The following is a 23,250-nucleotide window of genomic DNA, read 5'->3' as shown; positions in this document are numbered from 1 at the left end:
TAAGTTCATATGGGCGGGCAAAAAGCCAAGAGTTAAGTTTAAGATCATGCAAGATGCACGGGAAAGAGGAGGACTTAAGGTGCTGAATTTAAAATTATATTATGATGCGGTGGCTTTAACATTGATTAGTGACTGGCTTAATTTAACAAATAGAAATATACTTATACTTGAGGGATGGGATTTATTATTTGGTTGGCACGCTTATTTGATTTATAAAAAAGTAGATCAAGTTTTCAAAGCTCACATTTTAAGAAGTGCTTTATTACGAGTTTGGAAGAAATATTATTATAGATTAAATTATAAAATTCCCATTTGGGCGATTCCAGGACAGGTGATAGAGGGGGTATTTAGAGGGGTTAATTTGGATAATATTACCTATAGGGAATTACTTAGTTTGGCAGGACAGGATTGGCAAATTAAATTCTTAGCGGATTTGAAACAAGAAAATATTGTATATTCCTGGTTTTATTATAATCAATTGTTAATGAGGTGGAGTTTAGATCAGAAGGTTGGTATTACTTTGGAGGATGTGAATTTGATTAAACAGATTAAAGATCCAACCCAAGCACATATAAAGAGAATTTATAATGCTTTGATTGAATTGGATTCTGAAACGGAACTAGTTAAAGACTGTATGATAAAATGGGCTCAAAATATTCAAGAATCGATTTCATTGGATACATGGGAGACAATTTGGGTTAAAAATGTAAAATTTACTCAAGCCCAAAATTTAAGAGAACATTTTTACAAGATGTTTTATAGGTGGCATTTGGATCCTCAAAAATTGTCATGCATGTATTCTAATTTACAGCCCAAATGTTGGAGATGTGGAAGTTTAGATGCAACTTATTTTCATATTTGGTGGACGTGTAGGGAAATAAAAGCATTTTGGATTAAGGTTTGGTGGAATATTCAAAATATTTTTAAGAAAAAGATAAAGTTCACACCGCAGTTATTTCTATTAGGTATTATGGGAGATTTGGATGCTAAAGAAATGAATCTGATGCTAAATCTTATAACAGCTGCAAGACTATTGGTAGCTCAAAACTGGAAGATGGATCGTTTGCCTACTGTAGAAGAATGGTCTCTTAAAGTGGCAAATTTAGCAGAAATGGCTAAGATTTCTGCTTATTTAAAGGATCAAACACAGGAAAGATATATTTCGGTTTGGAGAAGATGGATAGATTATATTCAGAATAAATATGGGACTGAAAAGTTCCATTTGGTGTTTGAGTAAATTTTATAATATTGTTATTGTGAATATTTTATTATATTTTTATAGTTTTTATTATATTTTATTATATTGATATTATTATTATTTTGAGTAGTAATTTTGTTTAATAATTAAGTTGATTATTTATTTATTATTGTGTTTAATTTTAAATTATCTAAATTTATTTTAAAAGGGAGTTAAAGTGTGTTATAGATTTGGTTACATAATTAGTTGGATAATGTTATTTAGATTATGATTTAATATATTTGTAACCCTGTGAACAGCTCTGGGAAGTGGGGGGTGGGGGGTTTTGGGGGGTGGGAAGGGGGTTTATTTTGTAAATGTTATAAAACTTTTAATAATAAAAAAAAAGATTTCTAATTAACAAGGCCATATTCCTTGGCAACTCTAGGTACGGTTCTTATGCCTTTCATTCACATGAAGGGAGGAACTGTTATTTTTGCCTCCTGTAAGTTCGGAAATGGCAAGGGATTGTCCCAGCGGCTGCACTGCCCTTTCACATCACAGGACATTTGTGACAAGGCACCCCAGGGCTTCATCAACTCCGAAATCACAGAAAGATTGAGGGTGAGCAGACAAAATGGGGTACAAGTAACCTAAACTGGGACAGAATTTCTGTGTCTAAGCAAGGCGGTTGTTAAGTGAGTTACACCTGATTGAACAACATTTTTGCCAGTTGTTAAGTGAATTGCTGAGGTTGTTAAGTGAATCCAGCTTCCCTCATTGACTTTGCTTGTTGGAAGATGGCTGTGAAGGCCACCAATAGGGATCACGTGACCCTGGGACACTGCAAATATCATAAACACTTGCTGGTTGCCAAGCGGCTGAATTTTAATCCTATGAACTTGGGGACGGTTGTAACTGCAAGGACCAGCCATCAGTTTTTTCACTGCTGTTGTAACTTTGAATGGTTGCTAAATGAACGGTTGTGAGGAGTATCTTATATGGCAAGTGAAACTGTAAGTCCTCAACAAATCCTCTCCTCCTGACTGGCAATTCTTTCCATTAGTGTAAGAATAGTTCACAGAAATTAAATTAAAAGCAAACTCACAGTTTTATTACACCCCAAAACTTGAAAGCAAGTACCTCCAGCAACCCAGATGGGATCAGGGTCAAATTCCAGGGTACTAACAGAGGCATCGAGTTTATGCAGGAGTTCCTTCCCCTTGTATCTGAATCCATAGTTCCACTCCATCTTCCTCTCTCGGCTCCTCTTATTCATTACCATTAGTATTTGCGCTGACGAAGGAAGAGACCAGAGGGTCGTTTTGGAGTGGGTACATCATCTGAATCAAGGTCAAAGAGGTCACAGCCAGTCTTCCTAATTTGCTCCTCCAGCACTTTATGGCGCTTCATGTCTGATAGCACCTTGTCCAGGCGGGCTTCTCTTTTCTGACTCTTAGTCCCTGGAAATTAATCACAAATCATGAATGGAAGATGAAGTTCATACATCATACTAGCTTAATAGGCCAGCGAGGTAAAAATATAATGCACTTCTTGCTGTTCTTGCAGAGAATTGCAAAATAATTAAAAATCACGAGGAAGCAGGTGGGAGAAAACTGCCTAGCAACAGCATTTATTTGTTGGGTTAAGAAATTGACATCTTTGCTACCTATCAATAAATTATCTCAATACATTTTTATATAGACAGTCCTCAACTTACAACCATTTGTTCAGTGAACTCTGATTTAAACCATTTGTCTGTCTAGGATCTTCTTTCTAAAAATCTACTATTTTTAATAAACCCTAGTGGGACAGGTGGATGAAGGACATCACAGACTCTGAAAATATAACCATTATACACACACACACAAACACACAATGTACTGAGTCAGTATTGATCCCTGGTGCTTGGGACTTTGTTTTTCTTTAGAGACATTTAGCTTCTCATCCAAGAGGCTTCTTTAGCTCTGACTGGATGGTGAGGCTGAATTCTTCAGTCAGAGCTGAAGAAGCTTCTTGGATGAGAAGTGAAATGTCTTCAAAGAAAAACAAGAAAGTCCAGTTGCCTCATGAAAAAGCAGCTTTGGGACAACCATGACCTGGATGACTGACAATCTCCATAGACATTTTCTTGGCAAGGTTTTTTAGAAGTGGTTTGCCATTGCTTCCTTCCTAGGGCCAATAGAGTGGGACTGGCCCAAGGTTATCCAGCTGGCTAGGTACCCAGGGTGGGCCTAAAACTCCTGGTCTTCCAGTTTCTATCCTAGTGCCTTAACCACTCACCAAACTGGCCTTCTTTGGAGTTTTCAACTTCAATAAAAATGATTAAATGGGTAAAATTATGCAAGGTAGGAAGAGCTTTTCCCTTTTCTCTCTTGCATAAACTAGAAGTTGGAGTCATCTAATAAATGGTGGGAGATTCAGGACAGCCAAGAGGATGTAGTTCTTCAATCAACTTACCATCGGAGGAGGGATGACTATCAACTTTGCATTATAAAAGGACCAGACATCAAGTCATGGAGAATGATTATACTGTCCACAGCCGCTAGTAATCATGGCCGAACACGACCAATCATGAGTCACTTTTTTCAGTGCTGTTGTAACTTCAAATGGTTGCTAAAAGAATGGTTGTAAGGACTATCTGTGTATGGCAAGTGAAATTGGTCCTCAACAACTGCTCCTCTCCCATTTGCTAAACAAATGGTTTATATTTGAATATGATATGATGATCTGAATATGATGGCGCAGTGGTTAGAACGCAGCACTGCAGGCTAACTCTGCTGACTGCCAGCAGTTTGATCCTGACTGGCTCAAGGTTGACGCAGTCTTCCATCCTTCTGAGGTCGATAATACGAGGACCCAGATTGTTGGGGGCAATAGGCTGATTCTGTAAATCGCTTAGAGAGGGCTATAAAGCGGTATATAAGTCTAAGTACTATTGCTATTTGCAATAGGTGACACAAGAGGGAAGGTCCTACTGCACCCACACCCAGCTCGTTGGCTTCCCATAAGCAAGTGGTGGGCCAGCTTGGGGGCAGAATGCTGTATTCCATAATTCACTGGCCTGCCAATGCTCTTCTGTCTTCTTATGGAAACTCAATTGCCTTCCTTACGTACCAGGAGTTCTCCGTCGATCAATCAAGGAGCTTTTGGGAGAGGCAGGCTCATCGTCAAAGTCGAACTCAGTAGGCACATGAAGCCTGGAGCAAACAGAGAAAAAGGAATCAACCTGGCAATATCTCAGCCTATCGTTCCTCCCCTTAACATAACCTCAAATCTTAGATTCCTCCCCCCCCCTTTAAGCCAAATACAAAAACCCATTTCTCACTTCTCCTCTTCCTCTTCTTCCTGGTGTTCAGATTGTCCTTCAGACTTATCCTCATCTTCACTGTCAGGCTCTGGGGTTAGGTTGCGCCGAGGGAGGATTTCGGCCTGAATCTCCAGAGTCCCGCGTTCAGCAATGAGCTCATATAAATGGCGGATCTCCTTGGGTTCAGGCATCCAGTTATCTGGAGAATCCAGCTCCTCATCACTGCAGGGGACACACCAGTCCTCTTCAGCAGATTCATCACCCTTCCCTGATAATTCCCTCTCTGTTTCTCTGGCGGCAGCATCTTGTTCCTCAGTGGCAGAAGCTAAATCTGAAGCAGGCCCATCTTCCACTGCCAAGGATTGCATCCCTGAGGTCACTTCCCCTTCCTCCACAGTGCTGGCCTCTTCCATGGCTGTAATAAAGAGAAGATGAGGCCACAGGATAAGCACAGATACGATGAACTCTTGAGGTCTCAAGATTCGAAGACAGTGATGGCGAACCTTTTAGAGACCGAGTGCCCAAACCGCAACCCAAAATCCACTTATGTATCATCGGGTGCCGGGTGGGCGTGGTCCATTGGCTGGGCGTGGCTGCGGTGGTAACGGCAGACTGGGTGGGACTAAAAAGTTCAATCAATCAATTCCAACTTTGCAAGATTTTTTTTCCCCGCGAGAAGATAACTGCCTAAACATTAGCAAATAAAACGCTGTAGCTATTCTAGTGTTTATCCCCAAATGAAGAAAGGCACAAAATGTTGGGTTATTGAAAAGTAAGGTAAAGAGTCCCTGCGGATTTTACTCCACTACTCGTTGCTGACTATAAGGGGCATTGCTTATCTCCATTTCAAGGCCATTGAGCCAGCACTGTCAGAAGACATTTCCGTGGTCATGTGACCAGCATGACATCACGGAGCACTGTTACCTTTCCACTGAAGTGGTACTTATTTATCTACTCGCATTTGCATGCTTTCGAACTGCTAGGTTGGCAGGAACTGGGGCGAGGATGGGAACTCATCCCGTTGTGTGGTATGTGGCTCTCCAACCTGGACTGCCGGCTTTCCAGCCGACAAGCCCAGTGTCTTAACCACTGAGCTGCCCCTGGGTTCAAAATATCCTGTTGAGACACAAATCAAGCTGGGATCTCTCCCTGTAATTCAACCAATCTAGTTCACAAGGTTGCTAGAAAAGATCGGGTCACCCAGGGAAAAACATACTGAATTCCCCAAAGAAAAGATGTAATACAAATTCCAAGGCTGATTATTTGAAACCATATTAAAATAGCTAGAGGCAAACCCTAAGGAAGCTTTTGTCAACCCAGTGGAATTCAACTTATCCTTTCACAATTATTTGGAGAGTATGAACTTCTATGATTCTCAACATACCTACCATTGAAAAAACATCTTCTGATTAGATGGTATTTTGGACACAAAAGTTCCAGTTCACAATAAACAGAATTTTTATCATCTACTGACCCCTAATAGATTTATGCCACTAACAAATCATCTATCAAAACAGCAAAAGAAAAGGGCTTCTAGGAGACGTATGATGAACTGAAGACAGCTCTGTGAAAGGAGCACCAATGACCATGGCAAAGCCCAAGGAACCAGTGAGTAGACGGGTTCCTTGGAACTTCTCTGGATAAGAAAAGGATCACCCACATATGCTCCGGACAATTGCTCTTCATGAGGAGACCACGGGACAGCAATCTTCCATGGGTTTGAGTAGTGGGAGACAAAGGAATTAGCCATCTTGTTCACAACCATGGTGAAGCCTTTTAAAGCAGGGCTTTTCAACCAGTGGTATGGGTACCACCTGTGGTACATTGGCACCTGGCAGGTGCTACACGACCATCCTAGAAAAGTGGTAGCGGGGGAGGGGAATGAGCTGAACTGGTGGCAGCACCGCACAAGCCTGAGCGAGAGATGGCTGGAGCTGCAGGGCTGTCAGGGCTCAGCGGAAGCGCCAGGATCAGCACTTCTTTGGGACTGTCAGGGCTCAGTGGAAGCGCCAGGATCAGCACCAGGCTCCAGCTGGAGCTCGGCACTGATCCTGGCACTTCTGCTGAGCCCTGAAGAAGTGCCAATCAGCTGGAATGTTGCAGCATCTCCAGGGCCTTGTGATTTACATTCAGATGCTTGGCAACTGTTTCATATTTATGACGGTCACAGTGTCCCAGGGTCATGTGAAGTGACCAAAACCTGCTGCAACCACCCAGCAGACGGGGGGAATAAAAACCAAACACCCCCCACCCCACCCCCGCTGCCAATCCTCAACAGAAATGCTCACAACAATGGAAACCTCGGACAGGAGGAAGAGCGCCGCCGGGCGGGCAGGCAGGTGTCTTGCTCGGCTGTGGCTTGGGGGGCACTTTTTTCAGTGCCATTGTAACTTCGAACAGTCACTAAGCGAACTGTTGTAAGTCGAGGACTACCTGTACTTTATCACTTTTTTCCTTTTTTTTTTTTTGGTCAAGTTTTTGACACCTTGCTAGGCGACTGGTGGTACTCGGATGTTGCCACATCCTAAAAGTGGTACAATGGGTGACAAGGTTGAAAAGCCCTGTTTTAAAGGACACTAAGTTTGCAAATCTCACGTTCTAATGACTTTCAGAAATTCCCTGCTAACTATTTGGAAGATATTAGAGAGACCATTGGAATAGCAGGATCTGAAAAGTCTTCACTGGATGGGTTTATTTTCAGCTTTGAACAAACAAATTAATTACAAGATTAAGAACTTAAAATTTTTGAAATGAGCAGCAAAAAGCTAAATATGATTTTGATCTAAAAAGTCAGAAATGGATTTAAGGAAGGGCCAAGGTAATTTGGAATACTGACTTTTGCTATAAGCTTTTAGAATTAACTATATAAAAAAGCAACTTCTCATGCAAAACATACTTACTCTGGTTAGGTTTTAATAATATCTTTTATTAGGCCTCCAAGATATTGCAAGAATGGGCAAGAAGGTTTTTTAAAAGGCCATTTCACCAGGGGAATTAAAAGCAGTATACAAAGATGGTTTTGATTCCAATGATTTTTCCAGAGATGGAAGTCATGATGAAAGCCTATAATAATTTAGAAGAATATACATACTATTACAAAAAGTATTTAAAAGTATTACAGATGAAATTACAATCTTGGACATTCAATTGCTAAAGAGTGGCAGCAGACAAACATCACAATCCTACAGAAATCTAAACAGGTGTATATAGTATAACTTTATGTTTAGGTGGATTGCCTTTACATTAGTATACATAGTCTGATTATTCCAAAATTAATTACCTGGCCCAAGTTTGAAGAAGGCAGTATAGATATATGAATTTGATGGATGAAACATGAGTTCTCTGGGTCTCAAACCAAGTTTTCTTTACTTCAGGTCTCTTATTTGTAATTATGGGCAATACTAATATAACAATTCACTAGAGTTGTTGTAACAATACAGCCAGTTTGGTGTAGTGATTAAAGGCTAGAAACCAGGAGACCATGAGTTCTAGTCCTGCTTTAGTCAAGAAAGTCAGCTGAGTGACTTTGGGCCAATCACACACACAGCCAGGCTTGTTGTTGTAGGGAAAATAAGAGGAGGAAGGAGGTATGTTCGCCACCTTGAGTTACTTATAAAATAATAAAGACAGGATAAAAATCTAATAAACAATAGCTAGAAAATATACACAAAATGTTGCCCGTTAAAAACTCTGTACAAATACAGGTAGTCCTCGACTTACAACAGTTCATTTGGTGACCATTCAAAGTTACAACAGCACTAAAAAAAGTGACTTATGATTGTTTTTCATACTTATGGCCATTGCAGCATCCTCATGGTCACGTGATTAAAATTCAGATGCTTGGCAATTGACTCATATTTATGACAGTTGCAGTATCCCGGGATCAGATGATCCCCTTTTGCAACCTTCTGACAAGCGAAGTTAACCGGGAAGCTGGATTCATTTAACAACCATGTCACTAACTTAACAACTGCAGTGATTCACTTAACTGTGGCAAGAAAGGTCGTAAATTGTGGCAAAACAGAATTTTTGGGCTCAATTGTGGTCATAAGTCAAGGACTACCTGAACTGTAACATTCTAATTAAAAATATTTTGAAAAGTGTACAGGAAATATGAATGAAAAAGAGCTTATTTGATTTGGGATAGTGATATTCTGGACAAATATGCATTAATTATGTTCTCATGTACTAGTATTATCCTATCAGTGGGGCAACAGAAATTTTGGGCTCAATTGTGGTCATAAGTCGAGGACTACCTGTATTTTCTGATAGTTATAATTTAATGGAAGTGAACAAATAATCAGTAGCCAAAACTAATCAGGTTTTCACATCAACGCCATAAACTAGACCATATTCATATCTTTCGGGGGCGTGGGGGATGAAGACTCTGTCTGGAGCCATGATTTTCTGAAGACCTACCCCAAATCTCCAAATGTTAACTGTGAGAATGAGTAAAGCGAAGTTAAGGATTTCGGTACAGGAGTTAAGCGCAGTCTTAGAGCTGCAATCCTGCGTTCAAGTGCGGGATTGTAAGTGAGATACTCACGGAACCGAAGTATTTAACTGCTTTGCAAAAATCAGATGCCTCGGATTTAGACTTACGCCAATAAGAGAGCGGCGAGCTTCACCAACCTAAAGGCACACATTGTCTTTTTCAGAAATAGCATTCTATATATGCTCAGAGGCACTACATCTCCAGTTCCAAGGGGCGGCACTAAGCCCCGAGCAAATGATTCGGCCACTCCACTGCCCATCCACGCATCGGAGCTCGCTAGCGCTCTCCCTCCCCCCACTTCCCCTCTAGCGAGACTGCAAAAGTCGAGCCCAGCACAATCGATTGCAGTTTGGGGCGAGGAATCCAGTCCCGCCTCCTCTGAACGTTAGAAAAAGGCATGAGCGCGCGACTCGATTTGGCGGTGAATTGCGCATGCGCTATCCTTTTTTTTTTATCGGGTTATGCCCAGCCTCTGTACAACCATTTTTTAAATTTCAAATGTTTTTTACAAAATGAGAGGTAAAAACATATTACGAGTGACCAAAAAAAGCCTGGACGTTTAAAAATATATATTATAAACAAAAATGCAAAAGACGCTGCTCCAGCTCTTGAACCGTTTGTATGGTAAAAATAATGCACCAATACAAGAGAGACTCGTTCTCTAAAGTTTCTAATCGCGATACAAAAAAATAAGTATCTGAAAAATTAGTTCAATGTCAAATAGAAGGCGTTACCGTGTTAAGATCGATTTTACGTGACATTCCTCCCACGCCCTACGTAGTACTTCCGTTCCGAATTCATCATGTTTTACTGGGCACGCGTATCTTCTCCAAACGCCCTTTTGTTCCAAGGCGCGTGCGCAAATTTCCGTTCTGTGTTTACCCCCCCCCCCCTTCACACTGCTCTAGAGCTCGGCACACTTGAGAGAGCGATGCGCACGCGCAGAGGCAAACGATTGTTTCCTTTCTTTTCTCCCATTGGTCTGCTTCCTATTACGGGGCGGGCGCCAAATACAAACGGAGATTGGGATCCGACTTTGCACGGGCTGAAGCGGTTTGGACTTGGTAAGGGTGAGTGCAATGTGTGGATGAGACTTTTTTTTTGAAACTGATATTTGGAAGTAAATCCCATTTTAAGTACTTAGAAAGAAATCCAAGTCCCATCAAAAGCCTTGCAAAATAGGACTCCGACCCGAACATCAGAGAGGTTTTTGCATCCAAAATGAAGGCAGTTCCTTAAGTTCAAAAAGCAGCTTGATGCAAGATTGATCGCCCATCAATTTTTACTAAATGCATGTTTCCCTTCCCTTGATTACCCTTGATACCCCTTCCCATACCATAGTCTGCTTTTATGAAAATGTATGGTTGTAAGTTCAAGAACAATTCCAATTAATTATTTCAAAAGGACATGTTTTTTTGATCAAACTATAATAAAACATTACTTACAGTATTGATGTTAAATTCTGAATAGGTTAATGCCTATGAACAATAGCATTTTATTTCTGTGATTCTTCGAAGATAGTTGTGGGGGAGGGATGCCTTAAAATTGTGAGCAACACAGAAGTTTAAAAATAAAACGGTTGTGGGGGGGGAGCTTCCTCCATTTGCTTTGTTTATTGCTTCTGTATCCGCTCTCCCCTTTTCACACGATGGACTTAACAAGACAAAAGGGTGGCCAGGGGAAGTTTTGAAACGGATGTAATCAGGGGGAGGGGTGATGTATTCTGGTTAGGCGTCTCGCACAAGATTGTGCCCTCTGAAGTCCTTTCAGATGGGACTGAAGGGAAGGGGAGGGGAGGGGAGGGGAGGGGGCGTCGCGATAGAAGTGTATATAATGCTGTGAATTTGAATGTTTGTGTGTGATCTCTGTTTTAGAAATTCCTGTTGAAGTTTCTCTCAGAGATTCACCGCACTTTGCAAACTGCTTTTTCTATTTTCTGCAGAATAAACTCTTTTCTTACCAATCCAATTTTGTTAGTGTATGAGTGTCCCGAGGGTCCTGGAAGACTGGCAAGACATTTTAATCACGTTTCTAACAAAATGATCATAATAAAACATAAGTTAAATACTGGTGGGGTTTTTTTTTCCTGAAAAAAGAATAGGAGAGTGAAAAGACAGTCTGGTTTTGATATATTTATCCAATAAATGTCAGGATAAATAAGAATATCTTCAGTTGTTTTCAGAAGTGAAGTTTAGGTTTTAAACTTTAGAAGCTGTTTAGGCTTTTGTAAGGTAGGCTGAAGCTGCCACACATGATGATGGTAAGTAAGCAGGGTGGACAAAAGTCAGGAAAAGCTCCCTCAGAGGAAGTACTTAAGAAGGAACGAAGTTGTTATGGAAACAAAGGAAAAAATGTATCCCGAATCAGACAAAAGAAGTTCAGCCTGAGCACATGGGAAACCCCTCCCCAAGTTCTATCAACAGCTACCCATAACAAAGCAAGGACTTTGGGGGATAAAAGGGGTCCTGAAGTCCACCCACTCTTTGAATCATCTTTGGACCCAGATTTGGTGGCTTCCGTCCCTTCTGGCTAGTGCCTGCCAGCCTAGCTGAGGACGTAAGTGTGAATGAGTGAGTGTGTGTGCATGTATGAAAGAGGAAATGGACATGTATTATAATCAGTAAGGTTTGCTGTTATTTTAAATGCATTGGGTCTCTGTGTATTCTAAAGAACCAGTTGTGCCTCAGTATTGAGTTGAAGGTGATTTGATTGTGACAGTTCTCCAGGGCTGTGAGTGAGTGACCGTAAGCCAAACCTAGGAGAATGTAACACTTTAAAGAAAATGATGCCATTGTCTTTTGTTGGTCCTCCATTGGATATTGTAGTATATGCATTAGCTAATACAGGAGTCACCAACCTGTGGTGCGCGGCCCATTACTGGGCCATGAGCTGTTGGCCACTGGGTCGCATGAGTGGCTGGCCAGTGCATGCGCGTGTGCGTGCTTGCACCCCCCTCATGCTAGTGTCATGGTGTCATACAGGCGCTAGCAATGCCGTGAGTGTTGGGCGGGCGCTAGCGTTGCCGTGAGCTCACCCCCCCACTTGTGCTAGCATCGTGGCATGCCAGCGCTAGCGTTGCGGCATTGCGTGGGCACTAGTATCGCCTGAGCATCAGATGGGCGCTTGTGGCCCCATTTGCGTCGTGCTGTGGGAAGTTAGCCCAGAGAAGGAAATATTAAAAAGGCAGAAAGAAAGATATTGTTCACCAAAAGGATTTTTAAAAGCATTTTTTGAAAAGCAGAAACCAAACCTGGCCTCATCTCTTTGCCCAAAGCAGTAGCTAGTCTTATACATATGCAGATGTGGAACCATCAGGAAGTTTGGAGCCAGGGATCTCAAGACANAGGAAACTATTCCAAGCAGGGCTAGAGGGTATAAAAAGACCTTCTGCCCATGTGCTCGCTCTCTTTCTTCTCCTCTGCTGCTTCTTGCAAGGACCATCTGTCTTCTGCAATAAACTGTAACCTTCTTCCCAAAGCAGTCGCCATGTTTGCTTATTTATTCCCGGCTTGGATGAACCAGGATGAAGACTTACTTCTAACAGTGCGTGCACGGCCCTGTTGGTGCCTCCCACCCACCCGCCCTGGGCCACCAACCCAGGTTGGGTGACTTTGGGTCATTCTCTCTCAGTTCAACCCATCTCCCAGGATTGTTGTGGGGAAAACAGAAGGAAGACGTCCACACTCAAGGAGTATGCTCACTGCCTTGAGTTGTTTTTTAAAAAATAATAAAGCCAGGATATAAATAGTAAAATGCCAACAGTCTGTTGTGGTTCAAAGCTTCAGGAGAAAGGAGTCCAAGAGCCGCATAAGAACAGATACATGGTTGTGAGATATTTTGATATCGGTGGATATATGAAGACGGGTAATTTGGTGCCTTTCACTAAGCTTCAGCAAGCATATCTAATTGCAAAGGAGTGTGGGAATTGTAAACAGGTCATATACTTTTATATTAAAACAAACTTTGTATCTGGATTTGCTGTTCCATTTCTCAAGACTGCTAAAGAAAAATTTCAGAGAAACCAGTAAGCCTCTGTCCTGCATTCCTTTCACATCCATACGCTCTTCACCAGGTTTGATGCGTTTTATGGTGAGGCAGCCACCCAACATGATGTCTACATGGGGTCAGTCAAGCCTGTCTTGCACCATCTGTTGAAGGGGCAGAATGCCAGCATATTGGCTTATGGACCAACTGGAGCAGGTGACTATAAGGCAGTGCTACAAAGAAACCAAATGAACCCAGAGGGGTTGGGGTCATCTGGGGGAAAGAACTGGGCTAAATCGATATGATGATGCTATACCGTTCTCATCTTGTCTCCTGCCAAATCATAGGCAAGACATACACCATGTTGGGAAATCCAGATCACCCAGGTGTGATCCCTCGAGCTGTTCGAGATGTCTTGCAGATGACAAGGGATGCTTCAGAAGATAAATGCAAATACTCTGTCTCTATGTCCTATCTGGAAATCTATCAAGAAAAGGTAAACATGTGTGGTTTACACAATTGTACAAAAGGGAAATCGAGCCTGGTAAGTATAATGGCGCAGAATAACGGGATTTTTCTGGGAAGAAGGGGATTTAAAGCATAATGCAAATAAAAAGCCAGATCTGTTGGAGAGAGCATGGCCAATTGATCATGGCAAATGATAGATGTGCATGTGAACTTTATTTTTTTTTCCATGCTGCTTTAGGATTTATCGCGGCTTTTAATGGAAAGTGTGTTGGATGTAAACATACTACTTGTTTACTGATCGGTATAGGAAGTTCTGGACAATCTTTTTTCTACTTTCATTCAAGGTTATTTGAACACATGATGGGGGGAACTAAAGCAAGAGGCAAGTGGAGTCAGAGCTCAGACTGAGTAGAGTTAGACATTCAGACACAATTTCTTATATTCCTCACATTTCCATTCTTTTCTGATAACTTTGCCTGTCCCTCTCTCTCCCAAGAAGTAAACTTAGGGGTATTTCTTTATTTAGCGTGCTTGTACATTGAGAGCCAGGGAGTCTACAATGTTATTACAGAGTAGTTTGGCTGCCTAAGATTGCTAGTTTGTTTAGTTCATTATCCAGGGTGCACTGCAGGGAGCAAACTAGCTCCACACACTGAGTGGCTAATGTTGGCCTCATCCGGATCTTTTTCTCCACTGATTTTGCCTTGCATTTGGGCAAGACCAGGCTGGTTGGTTTATTTCTGCCGCACAAAACGCCATTAACTTCCCACAGGAGTGGTACTTGTGGTATTTATTTATCTGTTTGCATCTTGCATGCTTTCGAAGTGCTAGGTTGGCAGAAGCTGAGGCGAGTGACAGGAGCTCATTCCATCACATGATGCTAGGGCTTGAACTGCTGGAGTACAAAGAGCCAAACTTTTCTGGTTCGCAAATCCAGCATCTTTAAGCTACTGAGCTACTGCAGCCCTAGGGATAGATATCTCTCATGGAAGAGAATATGTGTACTTCAGGCTTGAACGATGTTTATTTATCACATTTAGAAACTGGCCATCTCCCTCAGTATATTGACGATGCTAGCTATACTCATACAATATGTCTGCATGAAAACAGTCAACCTCGGAGAATCATAAGAACATAATAGATACCTCTTATCGAAAATCTCAGCTTAATCTCTTGAAGGGAGATTTTGAACTTAAGCTAATTAAAGCAGACCAGTGTTGCTCAACCTCAGCAACTTTAAGCTGTGTGGATTTCAGTTCCCAGAATTCCTCAGCCAACTTAAAGTTGCTGAGGTTGAACAACACTGAAGTAGACCATGAAGCTTTAAGACTACAAACTGTCTACCCTGGCCTAGGAGATTGGCAGGTTGATTGGTGGTGCAACATTTGTCACTCACCACCTCCTGCTGTTCCAACTCTGCTCTGATGACACCCCCCTCCCCCTGATATTCTACACGGCCCCTGGCTGGAATTATTTCAGTTCTAAAGATTGATGAAGAACTGAGGCATGATTATTGGGAAGGAGCAGATGGCAAGGAAGCACTTGCAAAGGAGAAAGGGCTTAACCAAAGAGAGCTAATAGCTACCAAGAGTATAAGAGGGGAAAGGGTAAGGACAATAGAGGACATGTGTAGGAGATGACCAGGCGGGGTTGAACACATCAATTTGGAGTCGCTATCATCCGTAAGAGACTTAAGCTCTCCCCCTTGAAGTCCATTGATTCTTATCTGGCATCAATTGCCTTGACCGTTAATAGATCAGATTCCTGTGAATAGGTAGCAAGAAATAATCTCATAGTGCTTTTGAATTCTCTCTTGGCTCCTGATTTCCTACGTCTTGACACACGTGAAGAAAAGACTAAAGAGAAAAAGGTGGGAATTTATAGTTCCCAGGATTCTTTTGGGCGCCAGCTATCATCAGCCCAGCATTAATGGCTAGTGCTGGAAGATGACAGCTTTCATGGCAACAACAGCAATCCAGCAGGGCGTGTTAAGGAGAAAAAAGCCTCTTATACCTGAAGCAGAATAGGCAGGAAAAAGGCTCATTTGACTGAAATTAGTTTTTTAAGAGAAAAACAAGAAACCAATGCACAATTGATTCAGGATCCTGTCATTTGAAAAACGAGATTTGAAACAGTTTTTTTAAACAACTTAAAAATCAATGCCCAGATTACTCACCTTTGGAAAAATGTTGTTGCTGAAATGTATTAGCTTATCTGGGGAAAAGATAAACAAGGAGTGAGGGTTAGAATTTCACATCCACCATCCAAACTAGGGTTTTTCCTCCACTCCTCAGGTTTTAGACCTTCTTCAGCCCACCCTCCGAGACCTGCCCATCAGAGAGGATCATAACCACAACATCCTGGTTCCAGACTTGACCCAGAAAGAGATCACTAACTTTGCAGACTTTGAAAGCCATTTTCTGCCAGCGAGCAGAAAACGAACGGTGGCGTCAACTCAGCTGAACCAGCGCTCCAGCCGCAGTCATGCTGTGTTGCTGGTTCTGGTGAACCAGATCCGGGACTGGCCCACATATTCTCCAGCAGATGGTGGTGTAGAGTCCACAGAATGGGTTAATTCAGCAATCCTGCCTAGCAGACTAAGACAAAAAAAACCTCTTGCCACGCCTCTCTCTGGGTGTGTCTCCCCAGTTTTTGTCTTAGTCTCAAGCTTAGCAGACGTGTTTTTTTGTATGCAAGGCTCCGACTAGGCCTCATAGCCTTTTTTTCTTTTTTTCTCCATTTGGTCTGATTGGAATTTTTTCAAAACCTCACTTAAACGATTTACAGTTCCTTTCCTTTCTGCGGGAAGGGATCGGTGAGCCTGCTTCCCCTCGGAGCTTCCGTGTGGGAGACTGCAGGCCCCGTCTAGGGGGGTTGCCGGACGGCGATCCTCCTCGATACCGAGGCTCGGTCATCGAACCGAGAACAGCCGGGGGGACTTTAGACGACCCGGCTACTCCGCGGGGACCGCGCGGGATTGCTTCGGTCTTCGGATCGCTGCCTTGGCTTCGTCGCCGCCGCCGGAGTTTATCGCCCCCTTTCATCCTCCGTTCGTTCGCAGCGGCTGCTGCGCGTCTAAACGCAAGTTTCTGGGCTCAGGGAGGGGGAAATTAATAGAGGAGTCGTCTTTCTTTACTTTTCCCCGTTTTTCAAGCTCCCTAGTTAGATTCCGGCGAGTCTAAATTACCGCGACCGCCATTGTAGAGGCCCACGTGGCTGACGCCATTTTTTTTTTTCTGGGCCTAAAGTTTTTCTTCCGTCTCTACTTCGCGTCGAAAATAATACCTTAGGACAGGGGTGTCCAAACTTTTTTCAAAGAGGGCCAGATTGGATGAAGTGAACGTGCTGGAGGGCCGAACATTTTTCCGAACATTCTTTGAACCATTACAATTAAATGCAAATGAATTATTTTATGCCTCTTTCCTCTCCCTCTCTTTCCTCTTTCTCTCTCTCTCTCTTTCCTTTCCCTTTCCTCTCCCCCCTCTCTCTNAAATGCTCTGATACTGTCTATTTCCTCTTTTGTCAAACTTCTGTCCGCTAATTCTTTTGCTGATTTGTCCTACTTAGACTCCAGAGAGATATTACTGGCAGATGATGGCACATATGACATTGGAGAAGACCATGTGAATTTTATGTGGGTATTTCCTGGGATTTATAATGATGTGCTGGCATAGATGTGGGGACAAAGAAGACATTTGGGTTAATGGGGTGTCTAGTTCCATGATGGCATAATTGTCCTCGTGTTTTCTTATTGCTTGTGAGAATCTGCATTATGTTGGGTGGTTGTCTGTATGCAAATATGGATATGCCACCCAGTACCTGAGAAAGTACAATGTCCAATAAGGGCTGCAGCCTATTAATATGTGAACTGTAGAGACAAGCAGTGGGGTTCTGTTGTTCTACTGTTCTGTTTCTATGGTCTGTTTTTTAATAAGTCCTCCATGAGAACTGATCTGGCTCTGTTCAGTTGCCTATTGATCTCATGGGTGGATAGTTAATCTCCTGAAGAAGCTTTTAAGAAGAGATTACACACCGTTTGTCTGAAATGGTATAGGGCAGGGGTGTCCAAACTTTTTTCAAAGAGGGCCAGATTGGATGAAGTGAACGTGCTGGAGGGCCGAACATTTTTCCGAACATTCTTTGAACCATTACAATTAAATGCAAATGAATTATTTTATGCCTCTTTCCTCTCCCTCTCTTTCCTCTTTCTCTCTCTCTCTCTTTCCTTTCCCTTTCCTCTCCCCCTCTCTCTTTCTCTTTCCTCTCCCCCTCTTTCTCTTTCCTCTCTCTCTTTCTCTTTCCTCTTTCTCTTTCCTCTCTTTCTCCTTTCTTTCCTCTTTTCTTCTTTCCTCTTTCCTTCCTTTCTCTTTCCTTTCTCTCTTTCCTCTCTCTTTCCTTTATTTCTCTTTCCTCTTTCTCTTCTCTTTCCTTTCTTTCCTCTCTCTCTTTTCTCAATCTTTTTTCTTTCCTCTTTTTCTCTTTCCTCTCCCCCTCGCTTTCTTTCTCTTTCCTTTCTCTTTCCTCTCCTTTCTCTCCCTCTTTCCTCTTTTTCTCTTTCTTCTTTCTTTCCTCTCTCTTTTCTTTCTCTTTCCTCTTTCTCTCTCTTTCCTCTCTTTCTCTTCTTTCTTTCCTCTCCCTTTCCTCTCTTCTCTTTCTCTTTCCTTTCTCTCTTTCTCTTTCCTTTCTCTTTCTCAATCTTTTCTCTTTTCTTTTTCTCTTTCCTCTCCCTCTTGCTTTCTTTCTCTTTCTTTTCTCTCCCTTTCCTCTTCCTTTCTCTTTCCTCTCTTTTTCTTTCTTTCCTCTTTCCTCTTTCTCTTTTTCCTCTCTCTTTCTCTCTCTCTTTCTCTTTCCCTCTCTCTTTCCTCTCTTCTCTTTCTCTTTCCTTTCTCTCTTTCTCTTTCCTTTCTCTTTCTCAATCTTTTCTCTCTTTTCTTTTTCTCTTTCCTCTCCCTCTTGCTTTCTTTCTCTTTCTTTTCTCTCCCTTTCCTCTCCCTTTCTCTTTCCTCTCTTTTTCTTTCTTTCCTCTTTCCTCTTTCTCTTTTTCCTCTCTCTCTTTCTCTCTCTCTTTCTCTTTCCCTCTCTCCTCTCTTCTCTTTCTCTTTCCTTTCTCTCTTTCTCTTTCCTTTCTCTTTCTCAGTCTTTTCTCTTTTCTTTTTCTCTTTCCTCTCCCTCTTGCTTTCTTTCTCTTTCTTTTCTCTCCCTTTCCTCTCCCTTTCTCTTTCCTCCCTTTTTCTTTCTTTCCTCTCTTTCCTCTTTCCCTTTCTCTCTCTCTTTCTCTTTCCCTTTCCCTCTCTCTTTCCTCTCTTCTCTTTCTTTCCTCTCTCTTTCTTTCTCTTCCTTTCCTCTCTTTCCTTTCTTTCCTCTCCTCTTTCTCTTTCCTCTAACTTTCTCTCTTTCCCCTCTTTCTCCTCTTTTCTTCTCTTTCTCTTTCCTCTCTTTCTTTCCTCTTTCTCTCTTTCCTTTCTCTTTCTTTCCTCTTTCTCTCTTTCTCTTTCCCTCTTTCCTCTCTTTCTCTTTCCTCTTTCCTCTATTTCTCTTCTCTTTCTCTCTTTCCTCTTTTTCTCTTTTTCTCTCTTTTCTCTTTTTCTTTTTTCCTCTTTCTCTTCTCTTCCTCTCTTTCTTCTAACTTTCTCTCTCTCTTTCCCCTCTTTCTCTTTCCTCTTTCTCTTTCCACTTTTTCTCTTTCCCTCTCTCCTCTCTTTCTCTTCTCTTTCTTTCCTCTTTCTCTCTTTCCCTCTCCCTCCAGGTTGAGAGAGAGAGAGAGAGAGAGAGAGAGAGAATGAAAGGCAGATGGCGCCGAACGGGCGGGGAGAGCAGGACGGAAGGTAGAAGCTCCCGGCCGCTCCCCCATCGCTTCTTCAGCCGAACAAGCAGGGAGGGGCAGGGAGGGGGAGCAGAACGGGAGGCAGCGGCTCCAGTGGCGGCGGCCCTATTGCATCCTCAGCCAAACGGGCAGGGAGGGGGAGCAGGACGGGAGGCAGCGGCTCTGGCGGCAGCCACTGCAGCATCGTCGGGGTCCCCGTTGCCGCCCCTGGCCCGGCTGCCGCCCCCGCCGCATCCTCAGCCACTTCGCCATCTTAAGAGGAGGGCGCCAAGGCCGGGTGCACCATGGGCGGCCGCGCCGGCAACGGGGAGTNATCGCCGCCAGCCCCACCGCCCTCGCATCCCAAGGTCTCCTCCTGCAGCAACGAGGGCAGCAGCGGCGGCTCCCTGAAAGTGCCCGAGGAAGGTGCCACCGATGGGGCCGAGGTGGGGCCGGGCGGCGGAGAGCCCTGTGGCAGCCAGGCAAGCTTCATGCCTGACTGCCATCCGGCCCGGGCTGGGGAGACATGTGGCCAGTTCGGCTTCCCGGGGAGCGATGCTCCCGCTGGCCGCCGCACCAGCCATGACTGCCGCCCAGCACGGGGAGACATGTGGCTGGCTTGGCTGCCCAGGGAGCGGCCCAAGCAGAGTCTCGCGAGGGACGCAAAACGAGATCAGCCGCTGCCTATTGGTCAAGGGAGACCCCGCCAATAAACTTTCTGATAGGGAGGGCCGTGGGAGGGCCGCATTTACATAGAGCAGGGAGGGCTGTTCGAGGGCCGGATTAAACCGGAACGCGGGCCGCAAATGGCCCGCGGGCCGGACTTTGGACATGTCTGGTATAGGGTTTTCTGCTTGAGCAGGGGATGGGACTAGAAGACCTCCAAGGTCCCTCCCTTCCAACTCTGTTATTCTGTTATTTTGTTACTCTAATCGGGCTATCTTAAACACAAATGTATTTTCTGTTGTTGTTTTTTCTCAATAAAATGTATGGGAAGAAGGGACATCAAGATTCAGATTCCAGCTGAACCATTCCCCAAATCACTTGAGGTTATGCAAATGAATTTTAAAAAGAAGCTTATGTTATGGGTCATCCTAAATTTAGAATGTAGAATATAGTGTTTCTTTTATAAAAGATAAAAGAATAGATTGCTTCGGCTATAGACATAGCAGTTTTTTACCTCCTAGAAAATGAAAAGCTTAAGGCAGTTTGAAAGAAGGATTTTTTTGCTTCTATATTTACCCCACTTTAAGTTTTGATAAATACACATCACTTTTTAATTGTTTCAAAACTACAAAACTAATTTAATCAGAAACACCACTTGATCTTGTATGAGTATGGGATTACAGCTCCCATAATTCCCACCTATCAAGGGTAATCATGCAACAATGACTAAAGGAATCAGGTTTTGATATATACAAGTGCAAACAAAATTTGTTAAATTTTATTTTTAAAACATAAACTACAATGCAGCTGTAAATTTATCCTATGGTAAGATGGGTGGCCAATAAATTTTACAAATAAATAAATAAATTTAATTTCTAAGCTATAGACTTTTGCTGTGTTATAGGCAGTAGTGGGATTCAGCCGGTTGGCACCACTTTGGCAGAACCGGTAGCTAATTTTTTGTGGCCCAGGCCCAGAATGGACTTCCGGAAGCGGCATCCACACAGAGAACTGGTGGTTCACATATTTGAATCCCACCACTGGTTATAGGCCAGGTTCTCTATATTAGTATTGTGATAGGAGGAAAACTGTGTTAATTTATGGTAGTAAGAAATCCGAAAGTGTCTGATTTCATGTTTTCTGATTTCAAAATCCGTGCCATTGTACAAACTTATCTAGCATTTCTTTAGAACTTTAACAGGAAGGAAAGGGGCAGGTTAGTCGCACAGGAAAAAGAAAGTTGCCTGTTTTAGCAAAATCTAAAAATAGTTTTTTTCAGTTTCATGGGCAATCTGTCAAAATGACACAATCGCATGCAATCCAAAAACCATATGAATGCTTTATTGTTTTTTTGTATGTAATTATTATGTAATTTTGTATGTAATTATTAGGAAAATGCAGAAGGATTTTGGAAGCCAGTCCGAACTAGAAGAAAGGGTAGGAGAAAAGAATAGTGAATGAATTGCTGCCTCTTGAGTCTACAGCTTCAGGCCAATGTGAGTCAGTTTGCTTTGAATAAAGGATTCCTGGGAGCTGCGGTTCTGTGGTAGAGAGACATATTCTACCGCAATATGCCTGTGAATGAAACTGCATAGACAAATAATTCAAAACTTTGGATTGAACTGTCATAATTATGCTTATGGTATCCAGCTCTATTGTTCCTTATCGTTTAATTCCAAAGAATCAGTGGATAACTTTGAATATCACCCCAGCTAATAGGATAGGGAACAAAGAAAAAGCTGAAATTAAGATTAAATGTTGTGTTGTTGTCAAAAGGAAATTGGACTAGGTTTTGCAGTACAGTTATTATAGTGAATGATGCATTCGCATAATTATAGCACAATTATAGCTAGAGCGCTATTCGTATGCCAGTTGGGTTGGCAATAGTTATTTATATTTTGATTTCATCCCATCTTTACTATTGCAACATTCTCTTGTGTTGTTTAGTGTTTGGAAGTTGCAGTTGGTGTAAAACGTGGCACTTAGCCTGGCAACTATGCATATTATCCAATTTAAGGTGGTCTTGGCAATAAAGCATCTACACATCACAAACCTTCTATACTTGCAAAATTGGACTGACAATTCCGAAATGAAATCAAGTTAATAATAATAATGAAAAAATGTGGCTGAAAACTTACCATAACTCATACAGAAATAAGGCTTTGTGCATGATGTTCTGAGTTTGTTGGTGTTCTCACATAAGAGTCCATTGGAACTGGACAGTTAATAAATTCAAATAAAATAAATAACTAAATAAGTTCTTGCAAGTTTTCAGGAAATGTTTGCTTACATTTCACAAATTTTAGGGCAGTGTTTGTGGGGGAGATGGCCAGACCATTGCACAAATTCGTGTAGCCAAGCCTTGGTCCCCTGTTAAGATCACCCATCTTTGCTTTGAAAGGAAACAAAGTCATTCTTGTTTTCTCAAACCTTTACCACCATCTCCCCTAAAATGAATACATCTGTGCCACATTGTTTTTTTGAAGGAATACAGTTCCGTGACATAGAAATAGACTCTTCTAAACTAAAATGACTTCCTTTCCGCTTTCCCTCTGTATACTTCTTGTGTTCCCATAACTCCTATGCTTATCATAGTGGTGTTGGTCTATGTGTGTGTGGGGGGAGGGTGTCCTGGGAGGGAGGAGTGAAGAATTCTTGGGGGTTCATGGCAAAAATATATAATCTCAGCAGCTTCATGGAAGGCCTGAAGTTGCAGCCTTACTACTTGCTCATAAACCTCTCCCAAAAAAGGGCAGATGGGAGACTAGCCACAAATTTTCCAGAACTGTTGCTTTCAGATATATTAGAACCACCTTCATCACTGCATGCAGCCAATCATATATAATAAATATCTCAGGAGGACAGCCAATAGAAACATGCATGAAAAAGTCAGGAGACTGATTGACAGTTCCAATGATTCTGTCCGTTTCTTCAGAAATTACAAGACCAAACCCTGCACAGTTAACAGGAGAAGATCCAGATCCATCTCCAAGCTGGCCAGAGCAACTTCACCCAACAGGTTCCTAGAGTATACTTCACAATGCCCTTGAAGAAGCTCTTGTGACTTCTCCTTTCACAGCAACAAATAATGCTATGCTGACAATGTTGGAGGATATTTTCTAAATTGGCAAAAATATCCAAGCTGCTGATCCCCAAACATCAGTGCTTTTTTATCTCACTTTTATTTCCATTCAGAAAATGCATTTTATATAAAGCATAACAGCAATGGATAATTCATTACACCAGTGGAGTTTACCTCAGAGATGGATAGAAACCACTAGATTCAATCCAATAAACTGCATTCTTATTTCTCATTGTTTTACTATAAATCACCTTCAGTTAAAGAA

The 23,250-nt window shown here is 42.3% G+C and overlaps 2 protein-coding genes across 4 annotated transcripts; one reads left to right on the top strand and one right to left on the bottom strand.

Moving 5' to 3' along the window:
• Positions 1–2,279: 2,279 nt before the first annotated feature.
• LOC107289558 (PAXIP1-associated glutamate-rich protein 1) lies at positions 2,280–9,823 on the bottom strand. 3 transcript variants are annotated; one of them, XM_015818337.1, is made up of 5 exons: positions 9,717–9,823; positions 7,388–7,550; positions 4,506–4,902; positions 4,295–4,377; positions 2,280–2,640 (listed from the first exon to the last, which is right to left on the bottom strand). In XM_015818337.1, exons 3-5 carry the CDS (start codon positions 4,898–4,900, stop codon positions 2,462–2,464), a joined length of 657 nt encoding a protein of 218 aa, XP_015673823.1. In that variant the 5' UTR covers positions 4,901–4,902; positions 7,388–7,550; positions 9,717–9,823; the 3' UTR covers positions 2,280–2,461. The 3 variants fall into 3 exon arrangements, with proteins under 3 accessions (XP_015673823.1, XP_015673821.1, XP_015673822.1); XM_015818335.1 differs by lacking the exon at positions 9,717–9,823 and adding an exon at positions 9,034–9,259; XM_015818336.1 differs by lacking the exon at positions 9,717–9,823 and adding an exon at positions 9,090–9,259.
• A 2,149-nt stretch (positions 9,824–11,972) lies between these two features.
• On the top strand, positions 11,973–17,061 carry LOC107289554 (kinesin-like protein KIF22). The gene is made up of 5 exons (XM_015818329.1): positions 11,973–11,977; positions 13,055–13,182; positions 13,314–13,462; positions 15,729–15,986; positions 17,002–17,061. The coding sequence occupies exons 1-5, from the start codon at positions 11,973–11,975 to the stop codon at positions 17,059–17,061; spliced, it is 600 nt and encodes a 199-aa protein (XP_015673815.1).
• Positions 17,062–23,250: the final 6,189 nt, after the last annotated feature.

Source organism: Protobothrops mucrosquamatus, unplaced genomic scaffold, assembly GCF_001527695.2.
Source record: "Protobothrops mucrosquamatus isolate PMUCROS unplaced genomic scaffold, P.Mucros_1.0 scaffold719, whole genome shotgun sequence".
NCBI classification, from domain to species: Eukaryota; Metazoa; Chordata; class Lepidosauria; order Squamata; family Viperidae; genus Protobothrops; species Protobothrops mucrosquamatus.
This window is presented reverse-complemented; position numbering and strand designations above follow the sequence as displayed.